This window comes from Sceloporus undulatus, chromosome 1 (genome assembly GCF_019175285.1).
Source record: "Sceloporus undulatus isolate JIND9_A2432 ecotype Alabama chromosome 1, SceUnd_v1.1, whole genome shotgun sequence".
NCBI lineage: Eukaryota > Metazoa > Chordata > Lepidosauria > Squamata > Phrynosomatidae > Sceloporus > Sceloporus undulatus.
In genome coordinates, this window is record NC_056522.1 from 99552391 (window position 1) to 99580330 (window position 27940).

General features: G+C 41.7%; 2 protein-coding genes across 6 annotated transcripts in view; both read left to right on the forward strand.

Moving 5' to 3' along the window:
* Nucleotides 1-21558, forward strand: part of SOGA3 (SOGA family member 3) — a 45687-nt gene extending 24129 nt beyond the window's left edge. For 2 of the 5 annotated variants that reach the window (XM_042465684.1, XM_042465666.1), the window contains exons 5-10: nucleotides 2888-2959; nucleotides 4524-5699; nucleotides 9571-9739; nucleotides 18691-18795; nucleotides 20348-20416; nucleotides 21443-21558. In XM_042465684.1, coding sequence (XP_042321618.1) covers nucleotides 2888-2959; nucleotides 4524-5699; nucleotides 9571-9739; nucleotides 18691-18795; nucleotides 20348-20394 — 1569 coding nt within the window. In that variant the 3' untranslated portion in view covers nucleotides 20395-20416; nucleotides 21443-21558. Of the gene's footprint in view, nucleotides 1-2887; nucleotides 2960-4523; nucleotides 5700-9387; nucleotides 9740-18690; nucleotides 18796-20347; nucleotides 20417-21442 lie in introns of those variants that run through there. The other 3 variants (XM_042465674.1, XM_042465693.1, XM_042465701.1) reach the window with 3 other exon arrangements.
* Nucleotides 21559-23454: 1896 nt separating this feature from the next.
* KIAA0408 (KIAA0408 ortholog) overlaps nucleotides 23455-27940 on the forward strand; it is a 36793-nt gene continuing 32307 nt past the window's right edge. Inside the window, exons 1-2 of the mRNA XM_042465712.1 lie at nucleotides 23455-23579; nucleotides 24671-24905. Of these exons, the coding sequence (XP_042321646.1) occupies nucleotides 24768-24905 (138 nt within the window). The 5' untranslated portion in view covers nucleotides 23455-23579; nucleotides 24671-24767. The remainder of the gene's footprint in view (nucleotides 23580-24670; nucleotides 24906-27940) is intronic.

Below are 27940 nucleotides of genomic sequence, written 5' to 3' on the forward strand. Positions count from 1 at the left end.
GAAATATAAATTTTACTACACTTGCCAGATGGAGAATCTGGAAATACCATTTTATTGGTTTATGTGTCATGTTAAAGCGATATCAGCTGTGCAACTCCTATCAATACCTATAATAAATTTATGTCAATTTAAACCATAATTGACAACGAATATCCTGGAAAATTAGACTTAAATGTAGTTTTAAGTTCCAAACACATACACTGAAATGTACTAAAATGTAGATTTACGAAGTTCTCATTCATTCAGTGAATCTATGTTAGTTGAGCCTAATAATAAGATTTAGGCATAGCTTTCTGAGGAATGTGGGCACCTGTGTTCCAAGGGGCTGTCTTCTATCCTAGTATTGAAGGCTGCATCTGTACTGCAGAATTAATGTAGTTTGACACTACTTTAACAGTCATGGCTCAATATTATGGAATTCTGGGGTTTGTAATTTTGTGAGATATTTTAACTTTGTCAGAGAACTCTGGTGCCGCAACAAACTACAAATCCCATGATTCTATAGGATAGTGCCATGACAGTTAAAGCAGTGTCAAACTGCATTAATTCTGCAGCCCAAGATAAACTCAAATATTCACATTTCAAGATCAGCAATTGGCAGCCTCAGCCCTCCTGAGAGGGACCACTGACCATTTCTTTGATAAACACAGAAGCAAGAACATAATTCCTGGGGAAGAGAATAACCAAGACCCTGGAATTGTCCAGCAGTCCTCTTTCAAGGGTGAGGATGCATCTCAGTTTACAATCTACTATTTACTATAGCTTCTTAGGCAACTATGTAAAGACTATCACTGCCAGTGTAACCCAGAGTTATGCTGGAGTAATGCTCCAAAAGAATTCCAGCTAAAATTTGCTGAGTCATGTTATTAAAAGAAGCTGTTAACTCTTAGATGTCTGATTTGTCCAGGTGTTCAACCAACCTGTGCTATTCCAGTCTTACCTGTTTTATTTGGGAAGCAGGTTTCTTGTCTTTGCACCTGGAATGCAGAATACACAGATAGGATGATTGTTAACAGCACTGTAGCCAATTAAGGAGCCAACACAGATGTATCTGTCTGAATCCTCTAAAAAGAGACAACAGTTAAACATAATATCTATGATATAGAAGGCAAGGGCTTCTAAACAGGGAGGGGGAATATTTCTACGGGAGCTCTACAACTTAAACTAAACAGCTTATTTTCCCTTAACAATCCTGATTTCCGAACTTGAGAATATCTCAGAAGTCCAAAGAAGTTTCTGTATCAGTGGAAAAGCTAACCCAGGACCATTTTGAATGCATTTGAAGCTCTTTAAAAATGTAAGAGTTCTGTATAATTCTCTAGAGGTTGATTAAAAACAGTTATTTTATGAGAGAAGAGTCATTGTGGAAATTTATTTATTTATTTATTTAGGTATTTATATCCCGCCCTTCAGCCCTAATGGCTCTCAGGGCGGCTTACAATTATTATTTTAAATCAGACAGTTCCCTGCCCTCAGGCTTACAATCTAAAAGACACGAAACAAAAGGAGAAGGGAATGGTGGAGGGAAAGGGGATGAGGTCCAGTGGTTCTTCTCTCCCTCTGAGGCTTGGACCAAGGCAGATGGGTTGGAGGGAGGGCTCTTCCTTCTTCCAGGCTAGTCCTGATGGGGCTGGACCTGCTTGGCGAACTCCCTCTCAGGCCGGCAGATGGCAGTTATGGAGGGCGGCGTCTCCTTCCTTCAGGCTAGTCCTGATGGAGCTGGACCTGCCTGATGAACTCCCTCTCAGGCTGGCGGATGGCAGTTATGGAGGGCGGAGTCTCCTTCCTTCAGGCTAGTCCTGATGGAGCTGGACCTGCCTGGCAAACTCCCTCTCAGGCTGGCAGATGGCAGTTATGGAGGGCGGAGTCTCCTTCCTTCAGGCTAGTCCTGATGGAGCTGAACCTGCCTGGTGAACTCCCTCTCAGGCAGGCGGATGGCAGTTATGGAGGGTGGAGTCTTCTTCCTTTAGGCTGGCCCTGATGGAGCTGGACCTGCCTGGTGAACTCCCTCTCAGGCCGGTGGATGGCAGTTATAATCATCTTTTGATTTTGATACCATTTTGGAAATGATTTTTTATTGACTATTGGTAAGCTAAATAATGGTAAGGCAGCCAGTGAGGTGTACTGGTTTCAACATTGGACTTCTACTCTAGATAAGAGGGTTGGAATCTTCACTCAGCCATGGAAACTCACTGGTAACCTTTGGCAAATCATACACAAAGGCAAACCCCCTCTAAACAATTCCTGCCAAGAAAAGCCTGTGATAGATTTGCCTTAGGATTTGCCTTAAGACACTCATAAATTGAAAATAACCTGAAGGCACACACAACAAGAATACAGTAATGGTAAATTTATAAAACTTGAAGTTAATTATTTCAGCTTCTCTTTGGTCTTGGTCACTTACATGAGCTAAGTTCTTATGACATCCTGATCACAATTAAATGTATTACCTGGCCCCATTTGTTTGGGAAGGATTTTTTTTTTGCCTGTTTGTGAAATATTTTTAATATTTAAAGAGTTCCTAGCTATAGCAGCATATAAACTACAGATTGGAAACATTATTTTTACATTACAGTTACATTAACATTATATTTTCCAGAATCACCCACTCACCTTGGCCAGCAATAACAAAAAATGTTATTTTACACAATGTTTATAATATATTCCTCACATTTATATTTTACTTAAATTAAGACTTTGTATTTTAAACTGCATTTTAGGATAATTACTTGCTTACAGCACCTCTTCTTTTGCCTAAAGGCAGGGCAACAACAGCAGCAAGAAAACAACGAAACGCCTTTTTAAAAAGTACATGTGCTTTTTAAATTGTGGTTTGATAGATCATTTTTCATACACATATTTACAACATTTGATCTTTCTTTTACAGCAGTCAATGAAAAGAAGAGGAAGCAAAGACCTGCAGAAATCGGAAAAAAAGTCACAGCAGACACCCACTGAAGTGAGCTCAAATGTCTCTGTCTATGCTGTTGTACAATTCTGTAAACCAGAGGTGGGCAACATGTGTTTCTCCAGGTGTTGCTGGACTGCAACTTTATCAGCTCTAGTCAGCACAGCCTGTGGTAAAGCAGGATGAGAACTGCAGTCATGAGTGCAAGCTCTTCATTAGTCAACAGTGGGGAAGTCATGGATGTTTAATGGCAGCATTTTCTAGTTAATGGCTCAATAAATAAATGTGCTTTAACAACTAAAGCAGTGCTTTTAGCTATGAAACTATACAGTATCATGCCTAAAGGCACCTGTAGGTATCCGTTTATATTTTGGTGGTTAATTGTAGAGGTGATGTTAGAATCCGTACTCTTTAGATTTAACTTGTGGCCTATTGATCATTATTTCCGTTAGTGTATCTTGAAAAGATATCGCAAGTCATACTTCTGTGATATTGATGCCTTTTTTTCTTCAGAATCTCTTGGTCAGTCTCTCAAGGAAGCCTAATAGACAATGAGGTACCCTGTTTGGGCATCCCAAACTGGTGTCTCATTGAAGCATTTGAGTAACAACACACTAGGAGGGAAGAGGAGGATGAGCATGCTAGCTCTGCCCCCTTTCTCATCATTGTGAGCTGTCATACTCATTGGCCATCGTTCTTATACTTTTGTTGTTATCTCAATGTTTGAATAGGGCTAGGATCATCACATACATAAAATGCAATATGTAAATGCAGCTAATAGACGTGGGAACTGTTTGGGGAGTTGTGCTGCACTTGGTAATATATTTGATAGCAAACTGAAATTTGCTTTCATTTAAAGTATGCATTGACTCTTGTTAGAAAAACTGAACACTGGGCCACCTTATTAGTACTGTTATTGTTACTGTGCTGAACATTACTTGGATATCATATTTTACAACACAGTGTTCCAGGCAGAATTGGAACTGTCTCCTTTCTTCTACCTTTTACATGCTTGACTCCCACTCTGCCCCAGTGTGGCCATTTACTGGCTAATGGAGAGAATGGGACAGCAGAAGTGAAGCATCCAACTATATAACTGTAACTGAATGCAGAGGGACAATATGATTCTCCCACACCTTGGAAGGACTCTGAGTAGACATCATCACAGTGCATGCAGCTATAGGCACATAGCCAAAAGCTTCACCATCACCTCCCTTCCCTCTCTCCATCAACCAGTAAATGACCATATTAATAGAGGTAGCATACTTAATATAAGAGAGTGGGGTTTGGGGGAGGTTTTGACTATCACATGAGAGAGGAAGAGAATGCCCCACCCCTAAGGGGAAATAAGATATATGAACGTTAAATGTATGTCTGTATTTCACTAACAGGGTGCCAGCACAATCTTTTTTATAATGTACCTAATCTTGAATTTTCTATAGACTTTGCCTTTGTGGTACTACACAGATGTTTAGTATTCAAAATAGGCCTCAAGAAATTGATAGGAGTGCTCTCATTAAATTCCTTGGGGCATGTGTGCTGCACATTTTGTTGAACTGTCAGATGTTCTCAAGTTATATATAAAGCAGTATCAAATATTCTTTCCTTTTATAAGGAGGACAGTGAAGACCTGAAATGTCAGTTGCAGTTTGCTAAAGAAGAGGCTGCACTGATGAGGAAAAAATTGGCCAAAATAGACAAAGAGAAGGACAGATTTGAACATGAGCTTCAAAAGTATAGGTCATTTTATGGTGATCTAGACAGTCCCTTGCCAAAAGGGGAAGCAGGAGGCCCACCTACCACAAGAGAATCAGAACTCAAGCTTCGTTTAAGGTTAGTCGAGGAAGAAGCCAATATTCTGGGAAGGAAAATTGTGGAACTGGAAGTTGAAAACAGAGGGTTAAAGGCAGAGCTTGATGACTTAAGAGGAGAGGATTTCTCAGGGACAACAAACCCTCTCATGGGGGAGCAGAATGAATCTCTGTCCGAGTTACGACAGCATCTGCAGCTGGTTGAGGATGAAACTGAACTGCTGCGGAGGAACTTAGCTGATGCAGAAGAACAAAACAAGCGCATCACAGCAGAGCTGAACAAATATAAATACAAGACAGGGGCTCATGACACATCAAGGCACCATGACAATGCCAAGATGGAAGCCCTGCAAGAGGAGCTGAAAGCTGCACGCATGCAGATCAACGAACTCAGTGGTAAAGTCATGCAGCTGCAGTATGAGAACAAAATTCTGATGTCTAACATGCAGCGCTATGACCTGGCTTCTCATTTGGGGATCCGAGGCAGCCCCAGAGATAGTGATGCTGAAAGCGATGCAGGGAAAAAGGAAAGTGACGATGATTCACGTCCCCCACATCGCAAAAGAGAAGGGCCCATTGGTGGAGAAAGTGACTCGGAGGAGGTCCGAAACATCCGTTGCTTGACCCCAACGAGATCCTTCTATCCTCCCCCAGCAGGATGGCAGAAAAGCTTCACAGACAGGCAGCAAATGAAGGACATCCGATCGGAAGCAGAACGCCTGGGCAAGACGATAGATCGCCTGATTTCGGACACCAGCACCATCATAAGCGAAGCGAGAATTTTTGTGGCCAATGGGGACTTCTTTGGACTTATGGATGAGGAAGATGATGGCAGTAGGATTCGAGAGCATGAACTTCTCTATCGGATAAATGCCCAGATGAAGGCATTTAGAAAAGAGCTCCAGGCCTTCATTGACAGATTGGAAGTTCCAAAATCTTCGGATGATCAGACTGCAGATGAACCTTTGTCAGTGAGTCAGGTAGATTTTTACTTGGCAAGGCAATTAGGTAAAATGTTTCGGCCCAAGATACATTGTGGATATTCCATCAACTGTTTCTTAAAAGGCTTATGATATGATATGGGATGAGGGCTTAAATTTCTGTGACTTAATTTTAAATCTTCTTAATCATAATTTGCAACCTAATTCTAATATTGTGGTCATTTGACAGCTAAACAGGGCTGCTCTTTGAAGTTAGTATGCCTGAGCACCAGCTGCCCACCCCCCCCACCCCCCACCCCCCTGGGTAGAAATAATCACTTTTCCTTTCTATTTTGGACTACCTGCTGGCTGGGGGTTCAGGAAGATGTAATACCAATTTTTTTTAAAAAAAATCCAAGCTCTATAGGGACCACAACTTTGCAGTGAGCCTGTTGCCAAAACCACCTAGCTCCTGTGCTGCTCCAATTTATCTTGAACATAATCTTGCTTGCCTGCCCTTTCCCATGGGAAAGAGGGAGGAAAGGGTGGCAGCAAAAAGGAAGAACTGTTAGTACTGATTGTCCATTCACTTGACCCCATCCCACACCTGGCAAGTAAGTAGGCAGGCAGTAGCAACAATTCCTCTTTCTTGCTGCCATTGTTTGCTCCCTCTGGACCTTTTCATCCACAGGTAGCTGTTGCCTTCGGTGTTAGTTGGGTGGAGAAAGTGCTCTGTGTTGTAATTAACCCTTTAAAGGAGTTAATTACACTATCATAGTTCAGCATTTTAGATGTTTCCTTTATGAAGTTCAGAATAAAACCCAAAGCAGAGGCATGCCCCCTCCTACCTGAGAGCCACAAGCTGGCACTGATTTCATCCTGGAAAGGAAGCATACAGTAATGATGAGAAGGAACCGCAGAAGCGGTTTTTCAGTGAAAAGGGTTGCCACTCCATTAAAAGTACTGTATCTTGCCCATAGAACTGCAGAAGCAAAACCAGGAAAAAATATTTTGCAAAATCATCATCATTAATAGTTTAGCAAATTGCAGAACTGTCTAAGAAGGAGAGGGCTCAGCTAGATATTTTTATGTTGTTTGTCCCAGAATATGAACCTGTAAGCAAGGGCCATTTGTTTTCCTCCTCCTTCACTTCTTCTAACATTCAAACTACAGTTCCTCTTAAAACAGTAATTGTTTAATAGATGTTTGAAATGTGTGAATAATTACAACTTCAGCTAAAAAGAGGTCATTGAATTACACAGAACTATGTGGTATAAAGATATGTGGAGTATTGATCCTGTATGAGTCTTTTAATCATTACTATTAAATCATTCTCTCCACTCTTTAACAAACACCACTTACTGGTAAACATGCCTGTTAGGTACCAAAAAAAGTTCCCTAATATAATAATAATAATAATAATAATAATAATAATAATAATAATAATAAATTAAGTGATGGGAATTTATTTTGCATAAAGCTAACTATTTTAAAACACGTTTTCCCCCTCTTTACTAATGGTGTAACTTGGGTCTAATCTCCACTGCAGAAATAATGCAGTTTGACACTGCTTTAACTTCCGTGGCTCAATACTATGGGATTCTGGGATTTGTTGTTTTGTGAGCTATTCAGCCTCCTCCATCAGAGAGCTCTTGTGCCACAACAGACTACAAATCCTATAATTCCATAGGATTGGGCCATGGCAGTTAAAGTGGTGTCAACTGCATCATTTCTTCAGTGCAGATTAGACCTTAGTTTATTAAGAGAAACAGAAAGCTAAGTCCAAGCAGTCTAAAGGAGTAATGTTTCTAGTATTACATAGTTAAATCAGAGAATTTCCATCCACAAGATGTGGTTGATGGCTCTTTTAAATGATCATAGCAGTTTTTCAAGATAGGCTTCTCAATGGACTTTGACGACTATATAAAGCCACCATGTTCAGATGCCGTGTCCTTCTGAACACCAGAAACTCAGGACAACTGACAGAGGTGAGCTCTTTGTCTTGGGCCTTTCTAATATGTTTTCAGGAACTGGATTGGATAAACATCTGGCCTGATCCTGTTGAGAAATTCGTGTATAACTTTTTCACATGCACTGCAACCAAAAAGAAAGCAATATTTTTGCTATATATAGTCTGCCATGGACTCTTTTATCTTGGCTGTTTTGGTCATTCACAGCTCTTTGGTAGCAGTCACGGTACACTTGGGTCATTCCAGATGATGGTTAGATGGTCCGCCAGAGAATGCAGTGTACATCCTGGAAAGGTTCCTGTTTATGGGTCTAGTTTATTACATGTGCCAAATCTAGTTCAGGTGGGACAGGAGAAATGGACCCATGCCCAGGAACCAGTACTAGAGGCCAAATTACATGACATCCTCTTGCAAAAGACTGTTCAATAACTTTTGAGCTCTGCATCTTTATGCAGTAGCATAAATGCATCCTTATGTGATACTTAGGATTCCTTGGATTGCAATAGTATTTAATCTCTAATCCACTCTGAAATCCCTATTTTGATTTGTAAAAAAATCAGTGCTCTGTGTGTGTCTGGACACCATGCTAACCTATTGTTTAGAATCAAGCAATAAACGTGTGAAGGAGTCCTCCCAGGTAATTCTCCTTTGGTATGGAGCTGAAAGGTTTTTGGTCTGTATGAAACACAGGCTGAAAACAGACAGGCCTAAAGGGGCAGCGTCATGCCACTTCTTTGTGCACTGGATTGGGGTGTGGCCCCAATCTGACCTTTTCCTGGACCAAAATGGAGTGGCTCTTCTCTACTCCTGTGATGTGCAGCGTCAACTCTAATCTCTGTGCTGTAGCAGCATTCCCATGCTGCCTGCCGCCTGGTCAGGAATGTGGCATGTGGTTACCACAGTCCCATGCCACCCCCAAACCGGCTCTTACTGCTGGCCTGTTTTGCCCCACTGTTTATCATAATAGTCAGACCTGACAAACTATGGATAGTTTTTACCTGTGTTTTGTTTGAAACAGGCTTGCTTCAAACCCTGGGTTAGAATGCTGCCTTATTTCAACAAAATGTAGTTAGGGTTATCCAGAGCTTAGAGTTTGGCTAATTGAAATCAGAAGCAAAAACTTTCTATGCACTCTTAGCCATTCCCAGGGGAGAGTGGACTAATTTCCATCATGATAAAACTGTAATTTATTATGACATTTGAATATAGCCTTTGTTGCCATATCCAAATAAACATTTTTAAATTAGGACTGGCTCACAGTCACCCACTGTAAAGTTCTTATGCATGATAGGGCAATGGGCATTGATGGAGGTGAGGTGAATAGATGCAGGTGCCATTTACAAACTCCTTTGACCTCAGAAAATGAGAAAGGATAACAAAAATTGTTTGTAGACAAGTAAAACTGTATGCAAGCATATCTAAGGAACCATGTTGCATTTTATACATGGAGGGAGTCCCTTTTAGCAAACTTTGCCCAGTGGACCACCAAACCATCCAGTTTCCAGTGGAACTAGCAGTTTGAACTACAGTAGCCCAAAGCTGCATACTTAATTTTCTCCTAGTAAATAATAGACTCTGTGGGTATAATATTGCTCAGTTTCTGCATACAAAATGGATGAAACTGAACAGTAAAATTGAATATAGAAGCTGTCAGAACCCCAAAAGCATGACAGCATTTACTTTTAGATCCAAGCAATGCTGCTGTTTTTCCTCTTGTAATATTACATTTGCAATTTCATTAACCTAGCATTATCTTGTCTTTGTATTTGCTTTCCCAGATGTTCCAGCCTATCATTTTACTTATTCTCATCCTTGTATTATTTTCATCCCTTTCTTACACAACAATATTTAAACTTGTCTTCCTGTTCACATTGTTCTTTGTGCTGTAGATCTTTTTCATTGTTTTTACCATTCATTGTAGCATTATTTTCAGTTTGTTTAATTTTGTTCATCCTCCCAAGATAAGAAGTTCAAGAGCTATAGTTTCTGTAGTAATCACTGCTGTAAAAACACTGAAGACTACTCATTTGAAAGACGGGAAATCAGCCATGTTTGGATGCCAAAAAATAAATTACAAAAGGAGCAAAAATTCCACAAATGAATCAAAACTCTGCTCTTCAGAAATGCTAGGTAAGTATACCAAAGTCTTTTTGTCTCTCTTTCTCTCTACAGGTATTAGTAAATTTGGGATAAAAATGAAGGCACAGATTTTAAGCTAATAGGAGCTTTTACAACAAATCTAGTAAAAATGTTGCTTTTCCTCTGTATTTTCAACTGCAGAATAATGTCGTCAGCTCATGAAAGTTCAGGGTACTACAAATATTTTTGTATAGTTATATATCTAAAGATGTACATATACATAGAAAAAATAATCACAATAATCTACACACAAATACACGTGCACAGTTCTTTGTACAGATAACAAATAGAAATGTTCAGAACAGAGTATTGAGCTGAATTCAGAGTTGTACTTGCCTGATTCTGCTCCTGACACAGAGCTGCTCCTGACATCTTCTGAGTCCAAAGTCATTTAACCTGCACATCAAATTGCTATCTTGGTAGTGAATGCATATTACATTTAGTGGTTGGAAACATATGAAATGCCATGGCAAATGTCAAAGTGGTATGCCTATATTGACCAAATTTGTGGTGATTTCACTCACTTATCACTTAGCAGATATTCTTCTGTTTTCCTTATCAGCTATTTTTATATTAAGCCTCCAAACCATATGTCACCATTTGGGCCTGAATTTTTTTCCCTGCAGTTCACTTCTCTAATACATTGGGGTTTTTTTTAATGATGGGATAGAGAAGCCCAAACAAGAAGAATATGCAGTTAAAACATAAGTAGAGATCTGTTTTTTATAAGTCAAACATAGCTTTCATGACAGACAGAGAAATTGGTTATTATTATTATTATTATTATTATTATTATTATAGCGCTATAGATTTGCACAGCGCTGTACATAAAAACAACAAATATAAAAGAGTAAACCTGCCTATGGCGTACAATCTAAGAAATGATAGGATAAGACAAACAAAACACATAGCAATACAGGAAATTGTTCAATAAAACAGGCAACAAAAAGAACATCAGATAGCAAGTGACAATCACGCAATGCCTGGGAAGGCTTCTCTGAACAGGATGGTTTTCAACTCCGTTTTGAAGCTGGTTAAAGAAGTGATGGCCCTTGCTCGCGAGGGAAGAAGGTTCCAGGAGTGAGGGGCAGCAAGTGAAAAGGGTGAATCCTAGATGGGGCAGAGAAAATCCTGGGCTGGGACAGCCGACTTTGACTATCAAAACGCTTTTTAACTTCTGCATGTTGGTATAGAAAGTCCACTGAGCAGAGTGCAGAGTGACAGCCCCACTGCTGTTGCAGATCCAGGGTAACAGTGAATGCAAGGAGCAAACTGGTTGAACACCCCACCCCACAGCCCCTTCCAGCCAAAAATTGTCATATAAATTCGTAGCACAGATTGAATTGGTTTTTAGTGTATTTTTCATCATTCCCTTGAGGGGAAAAGATCAGTTTTTAAGAGCTGCTTACTCAAACTCATAAAATTTGAACATTAATGATAGAACTGTGCCGGAATAATGTGGTAATTTTCAGTTTTTTCCCCCCTTAGTAAAGATACCATTAAATAGAGAAGGGTGGATTACTCACACCCATGATTTGTGAGATGAATGTAACTGCTATAATTTTCCAATAGTGCAAGATCCCACTATAACTTTCATTATAGGCCTTCATGGTGGGTTTCAGAGATACACAACCAGTATAGCTCCACCAGACCTTGGGCTGATCCAAGGCCCCGGGCTTGCACTAGTCCTGTATTTGGCACAGCCCAGAGAAAGGTCTGAAACAACCTGTTGTTATTCCAACTTTAAAAAGTCATTACACATGGAGGGAATAGCTTTGTTTGTTCATTCAAATGTCTGCTTAAGCATTAATAAAGTAGGGTAAGGGGATGGATGTATAACTTTACAACAAAAGGGATGTGTGGCCGAAGGTAAAGGAACGCTTCCCTGTTTTGCCTACCCATATCCACTGCTTAAGGCACTTCTTAGCCTGGCTTATTTATGCTTGTCTCTTGTTGTACAGCATCATTTATTTCTGATATACTGTGTCTCCATTGTATGCATTTGGATCACAATAGCTGGGAAGATGTACTGAACATCTACAGAGTACTTTTATCCCACCTTTGAATCAAAAGTGATGTTTCATTGCTATAGTGAAAACTTTGAAGTTTTAGGGAAGAAGCTAGAAGGAGATAGAGACTGGAAAAGTTACTTTTCTGTGTGTGTGTGGGGGGGGGGGGAGAGACAACACCCAGAATCCGCTGGCCAAGCATGGGCAGTGGGAGTCCTTTCTAGTCGTGAGGGGTCATAGCAGTGGCCATGCTTACATGCTGGGAGTGGTCATCCAGAAAAATAGCTTTTCCACACACTGATGCAGGGCAAGCACAGACATATTTTTGGTAAGAAACTAAAGAACTCTGGGCCCTAAATATCCAATCCTGCAAAGGAAAGTTAATCGTACAGATGCTGGAAGCAAAGGGAAGTACACACATTTGCTGCTTTGACTTTTGCGGATCTGATCATTTGCAGATTTGATTAATATGCTTTCTCCCTAAGAATCTCTAGGTCCTCCAGAGAAATTCTGCTGGAAGTTGACCATAGAGTTGCAGTGGAAGACCTAAAGATTCCTAGAGAAAACGCTTCTCTAGGCAATTATAGGTCCTGCAACATTCTGGCAGATGTTGACCACAGAATTCTGCTGTTATGTGCCATTTTCACAACAATTATTCATAAGCCAAGCTCACCTCCAGATCTCCTGCTTGAAAATCCCAATTCTAAAACAGGAAAAGACAAGTGGGGAAAAGAGTCAAACAGTGTACACTTCTAGGTGTGGACCGAAGTGAAGTTTGTATTCAGCCGTATTGGAAATGGATGGTTATTTTCATTTGTGCTTAGTTCCAGCATCCGCACATCATCATCTGGTGGTAAACATTTTGTATCTACAAAGAAAATCCAGCCCTACATTTTGTTTTCCCTTGTCATAGTAGCAGCACAAAGTTAATCCAGTCTATTCCAAGCAAAGGAACTAGAGTGTGATGTTCTTAAGGCTCTGCACAAGTTGTAAACAACTCCTGAAGGTCATCTGTAGTTCATCCTTCTTTCTTTCTCTCTCTGTCTCATGCTTTTTAATGACACATTAAGTCACTGTTTCTGGCAAATTTTCTATTTTCCAATGGCTGAGTATATTTCTGCTTTGCAGAAGCACCTGCTTTCTTCCGCTCTGATTCCTAAGTGCTGGCGACACATGTCACCAGATCCTTGTCTTATTATATCTATAACCAGGACCTCTGAGCTCACATTTTTTCAGAGGAAAGAAATATCCCTGCCCTTGAACGACAGCCTTCACATTGCTATTGAATTTATTTGTGGCAGCACCCCACCAATCTGACCCATGTGCTATTACAGTGGTATATTTATCTTTAAGTTGATCCCTTTTGTTATTTTAGGGGCTTGAATGGAGCCCCAAATTTAAAGGACAAACAGTGAGTAAAACAGAACTAAGTAGCTGTTGTAATTTAAAAACTATTTCTAAGGAACAAGAAGTAATAAACTCTTCTAGAACATGGCCACATAGCCCAAAAAACCCACAAAAACTATGTTATGGAATTGTTTGGTTTTCTTTTTAACTTGGGTCTGGGAACTTTGGAGAACATTTGAATTTCAGGGGATGTGTGTAGGGGTTCTAAGGGCCATATGTACCCCTAGCCCACAGTAAAAGCACTGCTTCCAAAAATTTAAAACAACTATCCACAGCCAAGTACCCTTTGGCTTTCAATTCATAACATTACAGACTGGCTTGGAATGATGGGAGCTGTAGTTCCAACACACCTGGGAGGCACCAAGTTTTGGGGAGTCTAGCTTAAAAGAACTAAAAAGCCTAATTTAAAATGTGAAAGTTGTTGAACAAACAATTTTCAAAGTTTACATATACACTTCTTCCTCCACATTCTCTGGGGTTAGGGGCACAGTATTCCTATGAAAGAAAGAAAAAAAAAACTCAAATAAATTACTTTTTTAAGCTGACAGGACACCTCTCTAGGCATTTCTAGATCCTTGCATTGAGAGGGTCTATCATTTCTAACAGCAAAGCTGCATGTTCTGTGCAAAATAACCCCCAAAATTCTCAGACTTTCCTGACTTCTTGCCCATGCTGATGAAGCAGTTGGAGAGAATTGGCTGACAGATTTGCTTGTTTGCAAATGTCTACATTATTAGTGGATATTTGATGTGAGTTTCTCCAGCTGCTGCAGGTTTTATTTGATTATAATAGTCCTATTGTGCTCTTAAAGTCGTATTAGCCAATGCCTGTAAAACACAGTGTATGCAATATAGTGCACAGTTTAATACTGTATATAAAATGTCTTGGCATGATTTTACTGTATATGCAGAATCCTGAGCTATTGCAGAGAAACAATGACAGTGCAGAAAATATAGCATGTCATGGGCCAGAAGAGATTTGCAGTGGTTGCAGTCTTTTTCACTTTCATGTTCCCTTCAGCTTCTTGTCTTTAAATTCATATTTCTTGAAAGTGATACTGGATCTGTTCTCCCTGACATGCTAATCATGCATGTTCAGTGTGGGGAAGAGGTAAATGAGGGATAGTCAATGCCTCCACCTCCTATCTGCATTCTGGAAATCTAGAAGTGAGTTTACTTTTTCACGCTGCTATCACCACAACAGTAACTGAGGCACTGACTTCCTTCCTTTACTGCAGCCTCAAACTCATCCCACCAGCCAGTGAAGTTGTGGAAAGGGGTCCTGCTTCTGATCATACAAGTTCACTGGCTGCTGGGAGGGGGGTAGAAATGTCATCCACCCACACCCCAATTACCAGCAGGATGGACCCCTTTCTCTCTGCTAAAGTAGGTCTAGGGAAGCAGCTATTATCATGGCAGTAGTGCCAAAAATTGTGACTACATAGGGACCATGATGTGTAATTCCAGGTTAAGCATCCATAAGTCTGATCCTGAATTCTGGCATATATATATATATATATATATATATATCTCCTTATTTGTCGTTCTCTCAACTGGAGGTAGCTTATAATAAGACTAAAAGAAGATGCCGATAAGAACTTTGGCTGGAATCCTATTGGGTAGTTAAAAATGCATAACCTAGAGTTATGGACTAGTAACTATATCACATTCAGGATCCCTACATAACCAGTAGTTTAGGTGATGCATAGTGATCGTGAAAGCCTCCTAATCCCCAGTTACTGGGTGGCAGCAACTGAGATCAATGTGAGGGGGGGGGGCAGTCTGTTCCCCTGTTGCTTGGGAAGCAGCTGACTGATATTTCTAGCCCCCTTGCATGAAAGTTCTCCACTGCAAGAGGAAATTGAGATAGGGACCCTGCTTCTGTCTGTCACACTGGAGATCACTCATGGAAAGGGTGGAAATGGCAGCAAGCTACACCCCAGGTAACAACAAGGGTGAGGAAAAAGTGTGTGATGGGCAATTGTTAGATGAACATGAGACCCTATGGTACCAGCTGTGGTCTCAGATTTTCCATTGAGAACACAGCATAATGTGTGTGGGAGAATGAATTATATCAGCATACAATTCCATTTCCAAATCCTTGCCAGAGCCAACTGAAGAGGGATGCCTGAGTAGTGATTTCTGAGATGACGATTTGAAGCAAGATAAGTCTCAGTGAGACAAAATATGGCAGCTGGACATAGGCTGAATGTGTGAAAAGGAACCGCAGCAAACTGAACCCATAGAAAGTAAAACAAACAACTAAACCAGAGATTGTATTGAAGGGTGTTTTTGATAGCAGAGCTGTACTATAACTGTGTATCCTTTGGGCTTAAATCACTGAGACAGCATCCTTCAGATAATTTCTTTCTTGACAACTGAGCATAAAAAGAAATAAATTTTCCCACCCTGGTGCAGCCAAAGTGGCCTTCCATTAAGTTATTTTCAGTTTAGCTTAGGAACTTTATTTAAAAAAAATAAATTTTGCTTTGTCAAAAAACAAAAACAAAAAACCACATCCTAACTAACAACAGTTCTAGAAACTTAACTAGCTGGGGAAAGGAATAAACTATTCGATCACACATTCTTTCAGCTAGTAATTTTCAGTGATTCCTAAAATGCACTTCTCAAATAATGACTATGGTCATTTAAAATGATCAATCCAGTTATTTTATAAATTGTGGGAGCCAGTGTTGGCATAGTGGTTTGAGCATTGAACTACAACTCTGGAGACTGGGGTTTGATTTAAAGGACATGGTCATGGAACCATTAAAAGGACAGGTGTCTTGCTAAGAAAAAACAATGCCAATCCAAGATGAAGATGATGCAAGGTGTCTCAATTACTGTGGGAAAGATTGGTAAATTCTTGCTTCATCTGTTCGACATATTTAGGTTCAGCTGTTTGTAAAATGTTTGTTTACTCCAGTTTAGCCTGCTTTTGATCTGCTTTGCCTAACAACAGTGACAACGTAAGATTAAAAACTGCTGGTATATTAACCAACGTATTATATTGTTATGATTAACTTTAATTAGATCAGTAGCAACATTAGATAGGTTTCCCCCCATCCCTGACGAATTCCTCATGACTCTAGGGACCAGAGTTTGATTCCCAGCTTAACCATGAAACCCACTGGGTGAGCTTCGGCAAGTCTCACACACTCAGCCTCAGGGGAAGGCAATGACAAACCTCCTCTGAAGCAATCTTTCCAAGGAAATCCATGATAGAGCCCCTGTGAATCAGAAACTTAAACACACAGTAGTAAGAACAACAAAACATAAAATATGCTGAAATGCAGGTTTAAATTCTTATATTAAAATGATGGTTTTCATACTGAAGTCCAGGGAATTCTGGTGTTCCCAAAAGGTTGTCTTTGGTTTCTAAGTCATGGCATGCAAGCATGTAAAAGTATCTCCATAATACAGAGTTCAAAAAGACCAACCTGCTGTGAGACCCAACCAGCCTCATCACAGTGTACTGTGAAATGAGTGGTCATCCAGAATGCAATATAGTGCTTAGGGATTTCACAGCAGGTGGACTGCCTTTTTCAGCAGATGTTGAGGTAGAAGCATTTCCTAATTCAAAGGCAATCTCAGTGCCAGGATGGGGTGTTTTCCATTTTGGTGAGGTGGTAGATTCACTACAGGTTTTAATCCCCATAATAGTTTCAACACCTTGAATAGCTTCAAAATTTAGTCTGAAATCACTGGCCTTTAAGGGCAAGAACATTTATTTGTTTGAATTAAAAAAAGAACCCCCAAAACATCTTCCTGAGAACTCATGACTATTATCATTTATGCTTTAAAAAGATGCTTTCTGTAATGGTCCAGGCTTACACTGTAGTGAAAGGGAAAGAATTTTGAAGATGCAGAGTAGTCACTAAGTAAGTTGTCTGCATTCTTACTTGGTGGCTGGAAGAGCCTGCTCTGAAGGAAGTTGTAAAGGGAAAGACAATTAGAGAATGCATGAAGGCTGAATAGTGTCCATAGAAACCATGAGATATATTTAAGAGCACCTAGCATAGGCTTATAATGCCTGTATGTAGCATGTACTCACATTCAATATGTGCTTGAAGCCCTGTAGCCCTACTTGTGTGTTACTGAAGAGTCTACATAAATACAGCAGGGCTGAAGACTGTATGTTCATTCCTACCATTGAGGTTACACAGCTACTCTTGGCTGCACATGCATAGCTGGCTCCAGAGTGGACCCTTTTCTGTCTTTGGGGATTGGTTGTTGCTGTTGTGTGCTTTTAAGTTGTTTCTAATTTATGGTGACCTTAAGCGACCATATCGTGGGATTTTCTGGGCAAGATTTGTTCAGAGGAGGTTTGCCATTACCTGAGGTTGAGAGCATGTGGCATGCCCAAGGTCACCGCATTGGAGCTACCCTCTGCAATCTATAACTACAAAAGATCCAAATCCCTCTGCTTAGTTTAACCACAACTCCCAGAATCCCCAGTCAGCACAAGTTTATGAGAGTTGAAGGCATCAAAGTAACCTTTTATCACTGCCAAGTTCTTTCCACTGCAGAAATTATTCCCAATCATACAGGGAGCTAGGAAGTGGTTTGGAGGCATGGTTAAAGGGGTAATCCTGCTCTGGCTTGATTGCTTTCCTCCAGTGACAGCCCTGCCACATCTGTGTTGCTTCGCAGTAATACCAGAAGTATGATTATTTTGGTAATGTTTATTTGGCAGAGTAGAAGTAATTTCAAAATACAAAAGGTATAAAATGGCACACCTTAAAAATCTAAACTTGCCCCTTAAATCATGTTGAGATAGCCAGGAAGAGGCAGCCCATGGAAATTTGGAATATTGTGGGTTTTTGTGTGCTCCAAGTGACCCTCACCCATCATGATGTGGGGTGACTGCATTCCACTGAAGCTGCAGCTGTTGAATAGTCTTCCATGGCAGTCATAAACAGAATGCACAGGCATTGATGGAGATTGTTAGGCTGGATTTTTGTTTAAAATGAGTCGTCTTGCCAGATGGAGTTGGATATTTGTCAAGTGTTCTTGATGGAATGAAGCCTTTTTTAAAAGAGATTATTTGTTTTTATCTGATTAACTGTTATTATTTTGAAGAGGAAAATAGCTATGAATTAAGTGAAGGTTTCTACCATAACTGTAATTCTGAAAATTATACATGACTCTTCCAGCAAAAGAATACTTGTTTAGAAAAAGGAAAGAAAGACTATTGTCTATTGCAAAAGAAATGTAATACTGGCTATTGTTACAGCTTTAGTACTTACACAGACAGCTTTGGCAAGGTTTAAAACTGGGCTTCACTATAAAACCTAAAAATGTCCTGGACATGAAGTTGTTTACATAAAATATGAGAAGATATAAAGTTACAGGGCTGGGGATTGGAAGAGCCTTCTAAAACCATCCTCCGTGTTGCTGACGTCACATGGAAACCAGCTGCTGGGATGATGCTAAACGGAACTCTTTTTCAGTTTGCTAAAAGTTGCAAACTTGAACTAATAAACTTGTCTTAGTTGAGAAGCTGATGATTTTCCTTTCTTTGAAGGATCAGTAACTTCAGAACTGGAAGTCTTTTCCTCACCTCACTGTTTTCACTACAACTTTACTTTTGGACTGACATACACGCAAAGGGATTCTTCTGCTACAAAAGGTAGGTTTATACTTTTCTCTTCCTTTTAACCCTTATTGATCTTTTTCCTTATTTGAAGATAATGGGAATATTTTCAGAATGAGATGGGCTTAAAGGTTGTTTCAAAAGGGTTGTTTAGACATCTGTCTAGTTCTCCTCTATCCCAGATCTGAATGTAGGTCAGTAATCATTTCAGTTAGAAATGGATTATTTGACGAGAGGCACAATGAGCTTTTCGTAAGCAATGAGAGAGAATTGACAGTACATTTTTAAAAAGGCATTTGATTTTAATTTTCTCAGCATAAGAGGATCTTACATGCGTAAGCACACTAGCACAAAAGCTTGCTGCTGCCGTTGTGATCCAACCTTAACGGTTTTGTGATGCATGCTCAAAATCTGGCACAGCTGAATGACAGAGACGCCTATAAATCACAAGAAGGCAATGCCTATCTCAAGCGCTGCCCTGTGCAACCACTTTTGTTCCTCTCTGTTACAACAACACCTCCTTGACTGATGTCACTCCCTGTTATTTTTAGTAGCTGCTTTCCATACCACAGAAGGGTATTTATTATAAACTATTTGGACTGATGTATTTGTGTGCAGATGGAATGAGATCTTAAAAAGCATTGTGACATGCAGCATTTTTTTTTTAAAAAAGGAAAGCTTGCTTGTTTTATAGAAGGGGGCAAAATCCAGCTGATGCAAATAGTATTGATTGTTTACATGAAGTTTACTTCAGTATTGAGCTTCTGACCTTGTCTAGGACACTGTTGAGAAGTGTCAGGGCAGCAAAAGGACAGATGATTTGCTGTTTTCTAAGGCAAACCAAAGGCAGTATCTAACTCTTAGACCTTTGAAAATGGAATGAAACATTCCAAAAGAATTGAGGTGCACCCCAGATAACCTCCTTTCAGATCCACTGAACCAGTTTTCAGGTAGCTGAGTTTGGGGTAGTTGCAGGTGGGAGAAGTGTCAGGGGGGATCGCTACTAGTGGGATGTTCTTCCTCTGGGCTTGAAAAGTATTTTCTTCTAAAATGGAAAAGGTCTCAATTTACATGCAGAAGTAACCTTTCATATATAAACTGTGTGTGTGTGAGAGAGAGAGAGGGGGGGGGGATTCTCCTCTGGCCATTATGTGTAAAAAGGAAATTTAGTTCTAGTCTCCTAGGGAAGACTGGAATCATTTGAGATGAGACAGAGATGGGAAACCAAGGTCCTCAAAGGTGTTTCAACGCCATAATACCAGCTTGAGCAAAATTAATCAGTGACCCAGTTCTCTGTATGTAAACATCAGCTGGAGTTCAGTATCCACAGAAACAATCAACAAGAAAATGTGGTCAAACCAAAAGCAGCAGAACAAACAAACAAAGGGAGCATGAATGAAAGAGAAACAGATTGGCAGGATGTTGCTTGGCTGGTACAGTTTAATGGGTCTCAGTAAAATGTACCTTTGCTTTACAGGTCTGTCTGTTCAGAGGATGCTTTTCTAAAGTCTGTTAGTAGTTTAAGGGAATAATTTGCATAACTGTATTGTTGTGATGGCTAAGCCCTGTGGCTATTCCTATTTTATAGAGGAGAAGAGTCTCACAAGCTTAGAGGAGAAGAGTCTCACAAGCTGACTTGTGACAGAATGAAGCCATGGTATACAAGGACTTGAGTCCAGATTTTCTGGGTCCATGCCAATTCTTTTAACTACCTGCCCATGCTTTCTGTTCTCCATGAAATACATTACAGTGTGGTTGATAGGTGATGTTCTGTTAGGAACATGTGAGTAAGGAAGAGCCTGTCACAGGGTAAGACCTTGAATTATGTGACCCTGAGTTCCCTCCCAGCCACCTCATTCTACTTTACATATACTGTACTGTAATGCAGTGACTCCAGCTGTGCTCTTCCAAAACTTGATTGCATTTGGATTATCTCCAGTGTGGTTTTGGAAATGTAGTTTTGTGGGAAACAGATTGTACATTGAAAATATTGGTTTACCATGTAATAATTTTAAAATGTTCTATGCTTTATCCTTTATTAACTCACTAGACTCTTTTGTAAATACATGGTATACAAACAGATTAAGGGAAAAGGTATTATATCCATGCATGTTCTTTAACAGTTATGCATAGCCTGCTTCTCACTGAACGACTGCATTAAAAAGATCTTTTGCCTTTCCTTATTTTATCCCTTTATATAGACATATGCAAAGAGGTTAATCTTCACATTGTTCAAATCAGATGGACAAAGAGAAGGGATTGCTTTAATTATTCTGAAGTCTGTTTGATTAAGTTAGTTTGAAAGTAAATGTAAATGCCCTTCCAGAATTCCGTATATTTTTTAAAATGTAAAAGCAAACTCAAGAATTGGGGCAAAGTTTTGGAAATATTGAAATGGCTCTTTTGAAAAATAGCATTTATAGTGTGAAAGAGCTTTCACTACAGTGGAAACTTTAAGTAAGAAGTTGTTTTTAACAATAGTCACTGTAGTCCCTGGCAGTGGGCTGGAACACTGGCACTAGAAGTGAGTCAGCTGGCTGCTTGCTACATGAAAGCCAGGCCCTTTGCTTAAACAATCATTCCCTCTCGGCCTCCTTTTTGAAGGCTGCTGTGTTGTCTTAGAACAGCTCTGTTAACTTGACATGACCCTAATTTGTAATAAAGCTGTCCTGATTTTTTCCAGGCAGGTATAAACAGGAAATAATGTGTTTGATCCAGAATTAGTTTTGGAGAGTCTTTTTGGAGCAAAACTGAGAAGGGAAAAAGACCAAGCCATTTGGAGCTTCAGAGTCCAATGACAGGCCTGGAAGAGAACTGGAGAGAGAAGGAGGTGATTGCTATGTTGGACAGGTATACTATTCAGTGGCTTTCAGTGGTTAGAATGATTGGGAGTCTATCCATTTTTTCCCATATTTTATTGTGCTTTTAAAAATTACATTCTGCTATGCCACCCTGGATACAGCTGTTTTCATCTGGGTTTGGGAAAGCTAGGAAAGTATCCTGGCCAGAACTCTGGAGAGCCACTTCTGTAAGAGTTGACAATATTGGGCTAGTATTGAACAAATAGTCTAAATCAGGGATAGGCAGTGTGACTTACAGGCTGCATGCAGCCCTAGAGCAGTTTTTGTGGACCCCTGGAGGATATCAATGTGGGGAGGGGGATTATAACTTCTTTTAAAATTCTAAAATGGTCTTGGGTGTGTGTGGGGGGGCAATTTCACCATGTTTGATGCCCCTGGGCCATTTTAGGCTAAAGAGAGTCTTTTAAAAAGAAACAGCAAGTAACCTGGCAATGACTTCTAGATAACTTCCTATTATAAAAAATAAAAAGGCATCACACCCACTCTAGCAGGTGTTGGGGGACATTAAGAGGGGGGGAAAAATTTTTTCTTCCTTCCCACCTCCTTCCTTCCTTCCTTTCTTCCTTCCTTCCTTCCTTTTTTTTGGCAGAAGAGAAGGTCTCCTGGGAAGCCAATGCAGCCCCCTAAGTTCCAACAGTTGCCTACCTCTGTTCCTAATTACCTTATAGCCTAAAAGAAAAAGAAGGAGATAGAGAAAATTCAAAAGGGTGCACAACCAACACCCACTACTATTTGAGAACAATATTTAGGAACATTCCCATTTCTATTGATGAAAATGATATCAAAAATGTGCATTTCACTTGATAACAAACAAACGGTGCCAATTTTGGGGTGAAGCAATAAAGAAGAGAAAGAATTAGTAAGATCAACTAAAGAGTTTTTTTTTAAAAATCAACAACTACCCCCCTCCCCCCAGTTGCCACTGAATAAAGCAGGATTCTTGAAAACTATGAAAAAAATACTTTTGAGCATGGGAAGTACAGCTTTCATGATCTATGACTTCCATAATCCTGCAGCTTGCTTGTCCATGCTAGCCAGGGGATTCTGGGAGCTGTAGTTGAAATATAACATTCCCAAGCTCTGGGTGCCAGAAGCAGTGATGGAATTTGGTTTGTCCTGCATGTATTCCTAAACTACAGTGAGCACCTAAAGCAGATGCATTAAAGTCTAACTGTTAAAAAATCTTGATTTTCCACTCTGCTTTGTACATTTAATACAAGTGGGTGGACCGTTGGGATTCATGAAGAAAGACAGTGGAGCTTATCACATAGGAGGAATTTCTCTTAATTTCGAATGAAAAGAAAGTGGGGCCAGAACGCATTCATGTGAATTCGCTATTTCAACGAATTTATGTGAATTGGAATTGCATTTAAACTGACTTCCCATTGCCCGAAAAAATGCATGCCATTGCCCGAAATTGCATGTGGCAGTCTATCACGCAATAAAGTGAAACCCCAGGATTGCATTCAGACTGACTTCCCATTGCCCGAAATTGCATATGGTAGTCTATCACGCAATAACATTAAACCCCAGGATTGCATTCAGATTGCCATTGGATTATACTTCCAATTTCCCTTGCCTGATAAACTCCAAAGATATCCAAAATGAATTTAGCCCACTACTATTGTAGAGTAGCTTGTATGTGTACAGTATTTATATTTGCCTATTGGAAAAAGAGGGTGGACAGAAAGATTGTGTCAGTGTAAAATCATCTTGATTAGCAAACCTGCTATCTTTAGATTCACTAGGGCTGTCTTGTCAACAAACTGAGCAAGTAGGACGTGAGCAGTGTCTTAAGCTTTGCAAAGTTGTCAAAGTTTTAGTTTCAACAGTCCAGCAGTTCAGGAGGGACAGAGATGGCTCAGCAATCTGTAGCAGTCCTGCATTACTCTACAGGACTGGATATTGTGATCCTGAAGATGACCACGTACATCTTATTTGCATGAATACTCTCTGCCTGTTAGTTATATGCATGTTTGTTTTTTATATATGCAGGTTGCTTTTTACTGCTGCTTAGCAAAATAATGGCCACATAGGTCACTGGTTATCTTACTACACCTTTTTTTGCATATCGTAGTTTTATTTTTTAAACAATATTTAAAATATAAAAGGGGAAAGTAAAGTTTCAATTACAATTTTAAAAAAACAAATGCAATGTATGTTAAGTCTATCAGCTGTTCTTACTTATAAAATATTTTCCAGCATTCAAAATCTATAGATGCATATTTTTGTACGGATGATTTAAATTCCAGTGTAGTATATGCTTTCCCAGGCATCTATAAAGCTAATTGTAGCTTCATCACTGAACCTTGTCTTAATATTGGTATGGTAATTAATTTTCTCATATCATATTCCAAAGCGTTTTGTGCCAATCGTCTACAGATGGTCTTTTATGGCACTCCCTTTTGTATGATAAGCATCCTTGTAGTTGGTTATAAATTGACTAATATCTTGTACTTCTTCAACTGTGCAAACCTCATTATGAAGCTCCTGTTTTGTCTTTGAAAGTATGCAACATATATTTCCAAAACAGTGTATGGTTTTGCAAAATCACCAGAAATATAAAATATCAGCATCTTTAGCGTACCATTTTCAAACCCCCCCCCAGAGGTAGTACTATGCATTTTAAAATAAATGTTGTAAACAGATTTTGTGAGTGCTACAGCAAACATTTATTTCATTCATTTATTATTATTAATTGCCTTTAGTAGGTTGTCTAACAGATCAGTAAAGAAGTAAATGCATTGAAATTGAGGGTGTGTTGTACAGATAGTCTGTGATTAGATTTTGAATTTCCCCTTTGCAGTGTGGCACCAGAGCTCTCTCACTAAATAACTCACAAAACTACAAATCCCAAAATTTCATAGCATTCAGCTGTGGCAGTTTGCAGTGTCAAACTGCATTAACTGCAGTGTAGATACAGATGTATTGTGTTGGGACTTTCCTTTTAAAAAAGCAATAGTCTGAAATCAGTATTTAGTGCAAAAGACATACAGTGATTTCTCCGTTTTTCTTCTGTTCTCTTTTTCTCCCCACCATCACCACAACAGAAAAGGTGGTACCCAAAGGAAGTAACATTCATCCTGGTTTAACCACTTCCCTACCCCAAGGAACATTCAGGGAAGACTCAGTTGAACCGCTGCAGCCATGGCCCTACAGACCCAGCTGGAGAGCACAACTGAGAGGGACTGGAATAAAGAGAAGATGGAATTACTGGAGCGTTTTGACAATGAGAGGAAAGAGTGGGAATGTCAATGGAAAGTCATGCAGAAGAAAATAGAAGAGGTATTCTTGATTATTTCATACCCTCCAACTGTCCTGATTTGCCAAGGAAAAGTCCTTAATAATCCACTCTTATCCCAGTTTTTCAGCTTTTAAAATGTCCCATCTCTTTCTTCTCCCATTTTCCCCTTTGTGTTCAGCTTAGTCCAGTTGCTGTAACTGAGTTCAAAGTGCAGAAGATGTTTACACTCAGTAAACACAGAAGTGAGGAGTGAACGAGGTGGAATTGTGCCCCTCCCAATAGGCTCAGGCAAAAGCAAACTGCTGCAGCCTCTCCTAGCTTGAGTTTTCTTCCTCTTTAACAACTTTTGCCATCTTGACCACATTCTCATGTTGCTTGGAAACATATCCCATTGTTTTAATCTCTGAAATGTTGGAGGGTTTATTATTTTGGCTGCCAGTGGTATTATAAAAGCTAATGTAATGATAACATGTTAAGCAAGGTCAAGGCTTCATAGAGTTTTCCACAGAGTCATGTTGTTGTTGTTGGAAAGAATCACCTGTTATGATCCAGGAGTGTAGCTATGTGGGAAACAAAGAAAAATTTTTGTGGGGAGAAAGCAAAATTCATATTGGGGCTAAATTTTTATTTTGCTCTTTGTGCAGGTACAATCCTGTTATGATCAAGTCTATACTGTTTCTTGTCCTCGTCTTGCTTGTTTTCCTTTTTCCCTTTTCCCCTGCTTCCCCCTCTCTGCCGCTTTTTGGTTTTTTGCCGGTGTCTCCGCCCTTTCTGCTTTCCCCCTCGGCCCGTCTGGGGCGGCTGCTTTGCTTGTTCTCCCGGCCGTCGCGCCTTCCCCCTCTCTGTTCTGTCCCTGCCCCCCCCCTTTGGGGTGTGGCGGTCTTTTTTCCTTTCTCCCCCTGCGCTGTCCTGCTCCGGCTCCCCGTTTTTGCCGTCCCCCGGGTTCTGCCTCTTTGTCTTTTTCCTCGCCCGCGTTTCGGGGTGTGCTTTGTCGGCCCCCTGCTCCGCCGTTCGGCGTTCTTTGGTGTTTTCCCGGTGGTTGGGTGCTGGGGCTGGCCGGTCCCGTTGTTGTTGTGGGGGTGCGTTTTCTTTGGCTGTTTTTTGGCCTGCTCTCCCGGGGTTGGGTTCCGTCGCCCCCCTTCCCCCTCTGTCTTCGCGCTGCTCCCTCGGCGTGCCGGGCGGCTTCCCGGTGCGCTTTTGTGCCTGCTGTCCCGTGTCCCGTGCCGCCGTTGTGTGTTGCCGCCCTCGTGTGCGTCTGCTCCCTGCGCGCTGGTTGTGTGTCCGGGTTGTTTGTTGCTGCGGGTTTTGTGTTTTTCCGGGTCGTGGCCTGCCTTGGGGGGCGGCGCGGTGTCGCGGTCTGCTCGTCGTTCCGCCCCCCTGGTTTGTCTTGTTTTCCCCCCCTCTCTCCCCTCCTGTGTTGTTGTCTGTTTTGCGTTGTCGGTGCCTTGGTGTTGGTCTGCCCGGCTTTGTGTGCCCTTGGCTTCCCTGCTTCTTGTCTTCCCGCCCCCGTTCCCTTCTTGGTGTGCCTGCTTTGCGGGCCTCCGTTCCCTTTTCCCTTTCTTGTGCTTGCCTCCCCGGTTCTCGGCTTCCCTGTTGCGCCGTCGCTTCGTTCCTGTGTTTTTTTTCGTGTTCCCGGTGGCGCTTTTCCTTGGCGCTGGCGTTCGGGGTGTGCGCTCCGTTGTCTTCTTTGGTTCCGCTTGTTTGCCGGCTCTGGCCCTCTTGGGGTTCGGTCGGGGCTGCCGCCTGTTGGCCGTTTCTTTTCCCTGGCCCGCTGCGTCCCTTTTCGCGCGTGTTGTTGGCTGCGGGGTGGCCCCTTTGTGGGGGTGCCCTCTTTTTCCTCTCTCCTCTTTCCCCTCTCCTCCTGCGGTCGTTCCCGTTTGCTTGTGTCGCGCCCGCGCTCCCTTTTTTCTTCTTCTCTTTTCTCTTCCCCTCCTCTCCCTTTCTTGCTTCTTCTGCGGCCTCGGGCGTGTTCCCTCCTCTTCCCCCCCCCCCCCCTTCCCGCTTTCCTCCTCTTTTTTTCCCTCCTCCTCGGGTCGGGGCCCTGGGTCCCCTTCGTTTTTTTGTTGGCGGGTTTCTTGGCCGGTTGCGGCTTTTCCGCTTTTTCCGGTCCGGTGGTTTGTGGGCTTCTTGGCGGGCTTTCCTGGGTGGTCGCCCTTTGGGTGTGGCGCTCGTGGTTTTCCCGGTTGCGGCTTCGCGGCTGGGTTGTGGTTGTCTGGCGGCGGGGGTGCGCTCTTGGCCGCTTTGGGTTTCCGTGCTGCCCTTTTGGGGGCCTCCTTCGTCGGTTCGTCCTTTCCGTTGTTCTCGTTTTTCGGTGTCTGGGCCCTTGGTTGTTTTGCTCGTTGCTTGTTGGCCGCCCGGTTTCCCCCGTGCTTCCTCCCCTCGGCGCGGTCGGGTGTCTGCTTTCGTGCTTTCGGCCCGGCCGTGGTGTTCTCTGCCCGGCTCCCGGCTTTTGCGTTGTTTCTGGGCCCGCGGGTGTCGGGCTGTTGGGCCTTTGGCGGCGTGTGCGGGGGTTTGTCTCCTCTGGGTTGGGGTTTTGCGTCCTGTTTCGGGCTTCGGTTTCCTTGTTTTTCGCTTCTTGTTTCCGCCCTTGGGGCGTCGGCTTGCCGTCCGGCGCCTGGCGCTCTTCTTGGTCTGGCTGCTCCTCTGGCTCGTCGTTCCTGTTCCCCTGGCCTGGCGTGCTGGCCCTTGGTGGTCCCTGTCCTTTTTTCGCTTCTCCTTTCGTCTTCGCCCGGTTTTCCGGCTGCCTTTTCTTTTGTTCTGTCTTTGGGTGTCCCCCCCTCCTTGGTGGTGTTCTGTGTTGGGTTGGGTGGCCCTGGGGCTCTGGCCGCTGCTGCCTGGTGTCTTTGGCCCTTGTCGGTTCTTTTCTTCCCCCCCGCTCTGCGTGCTTCTCTTTTCTGTGCTCTCTCTTTCGGCGGCGCTTTGCTGCCGCCTTCCCCGTGTCCTCCCGTGTTTGGTCTTCCTGTTTCTGGTCCGCCCCGCTCGTCCCTCCTCTCCTCCTTCCCCCCCCTTTTGTCCCGCTGCCCCGGTCCTGTCTGGCCTGCCCGCCGTTGTTTTGCGTTTTCTGTTCCTCCGCCTT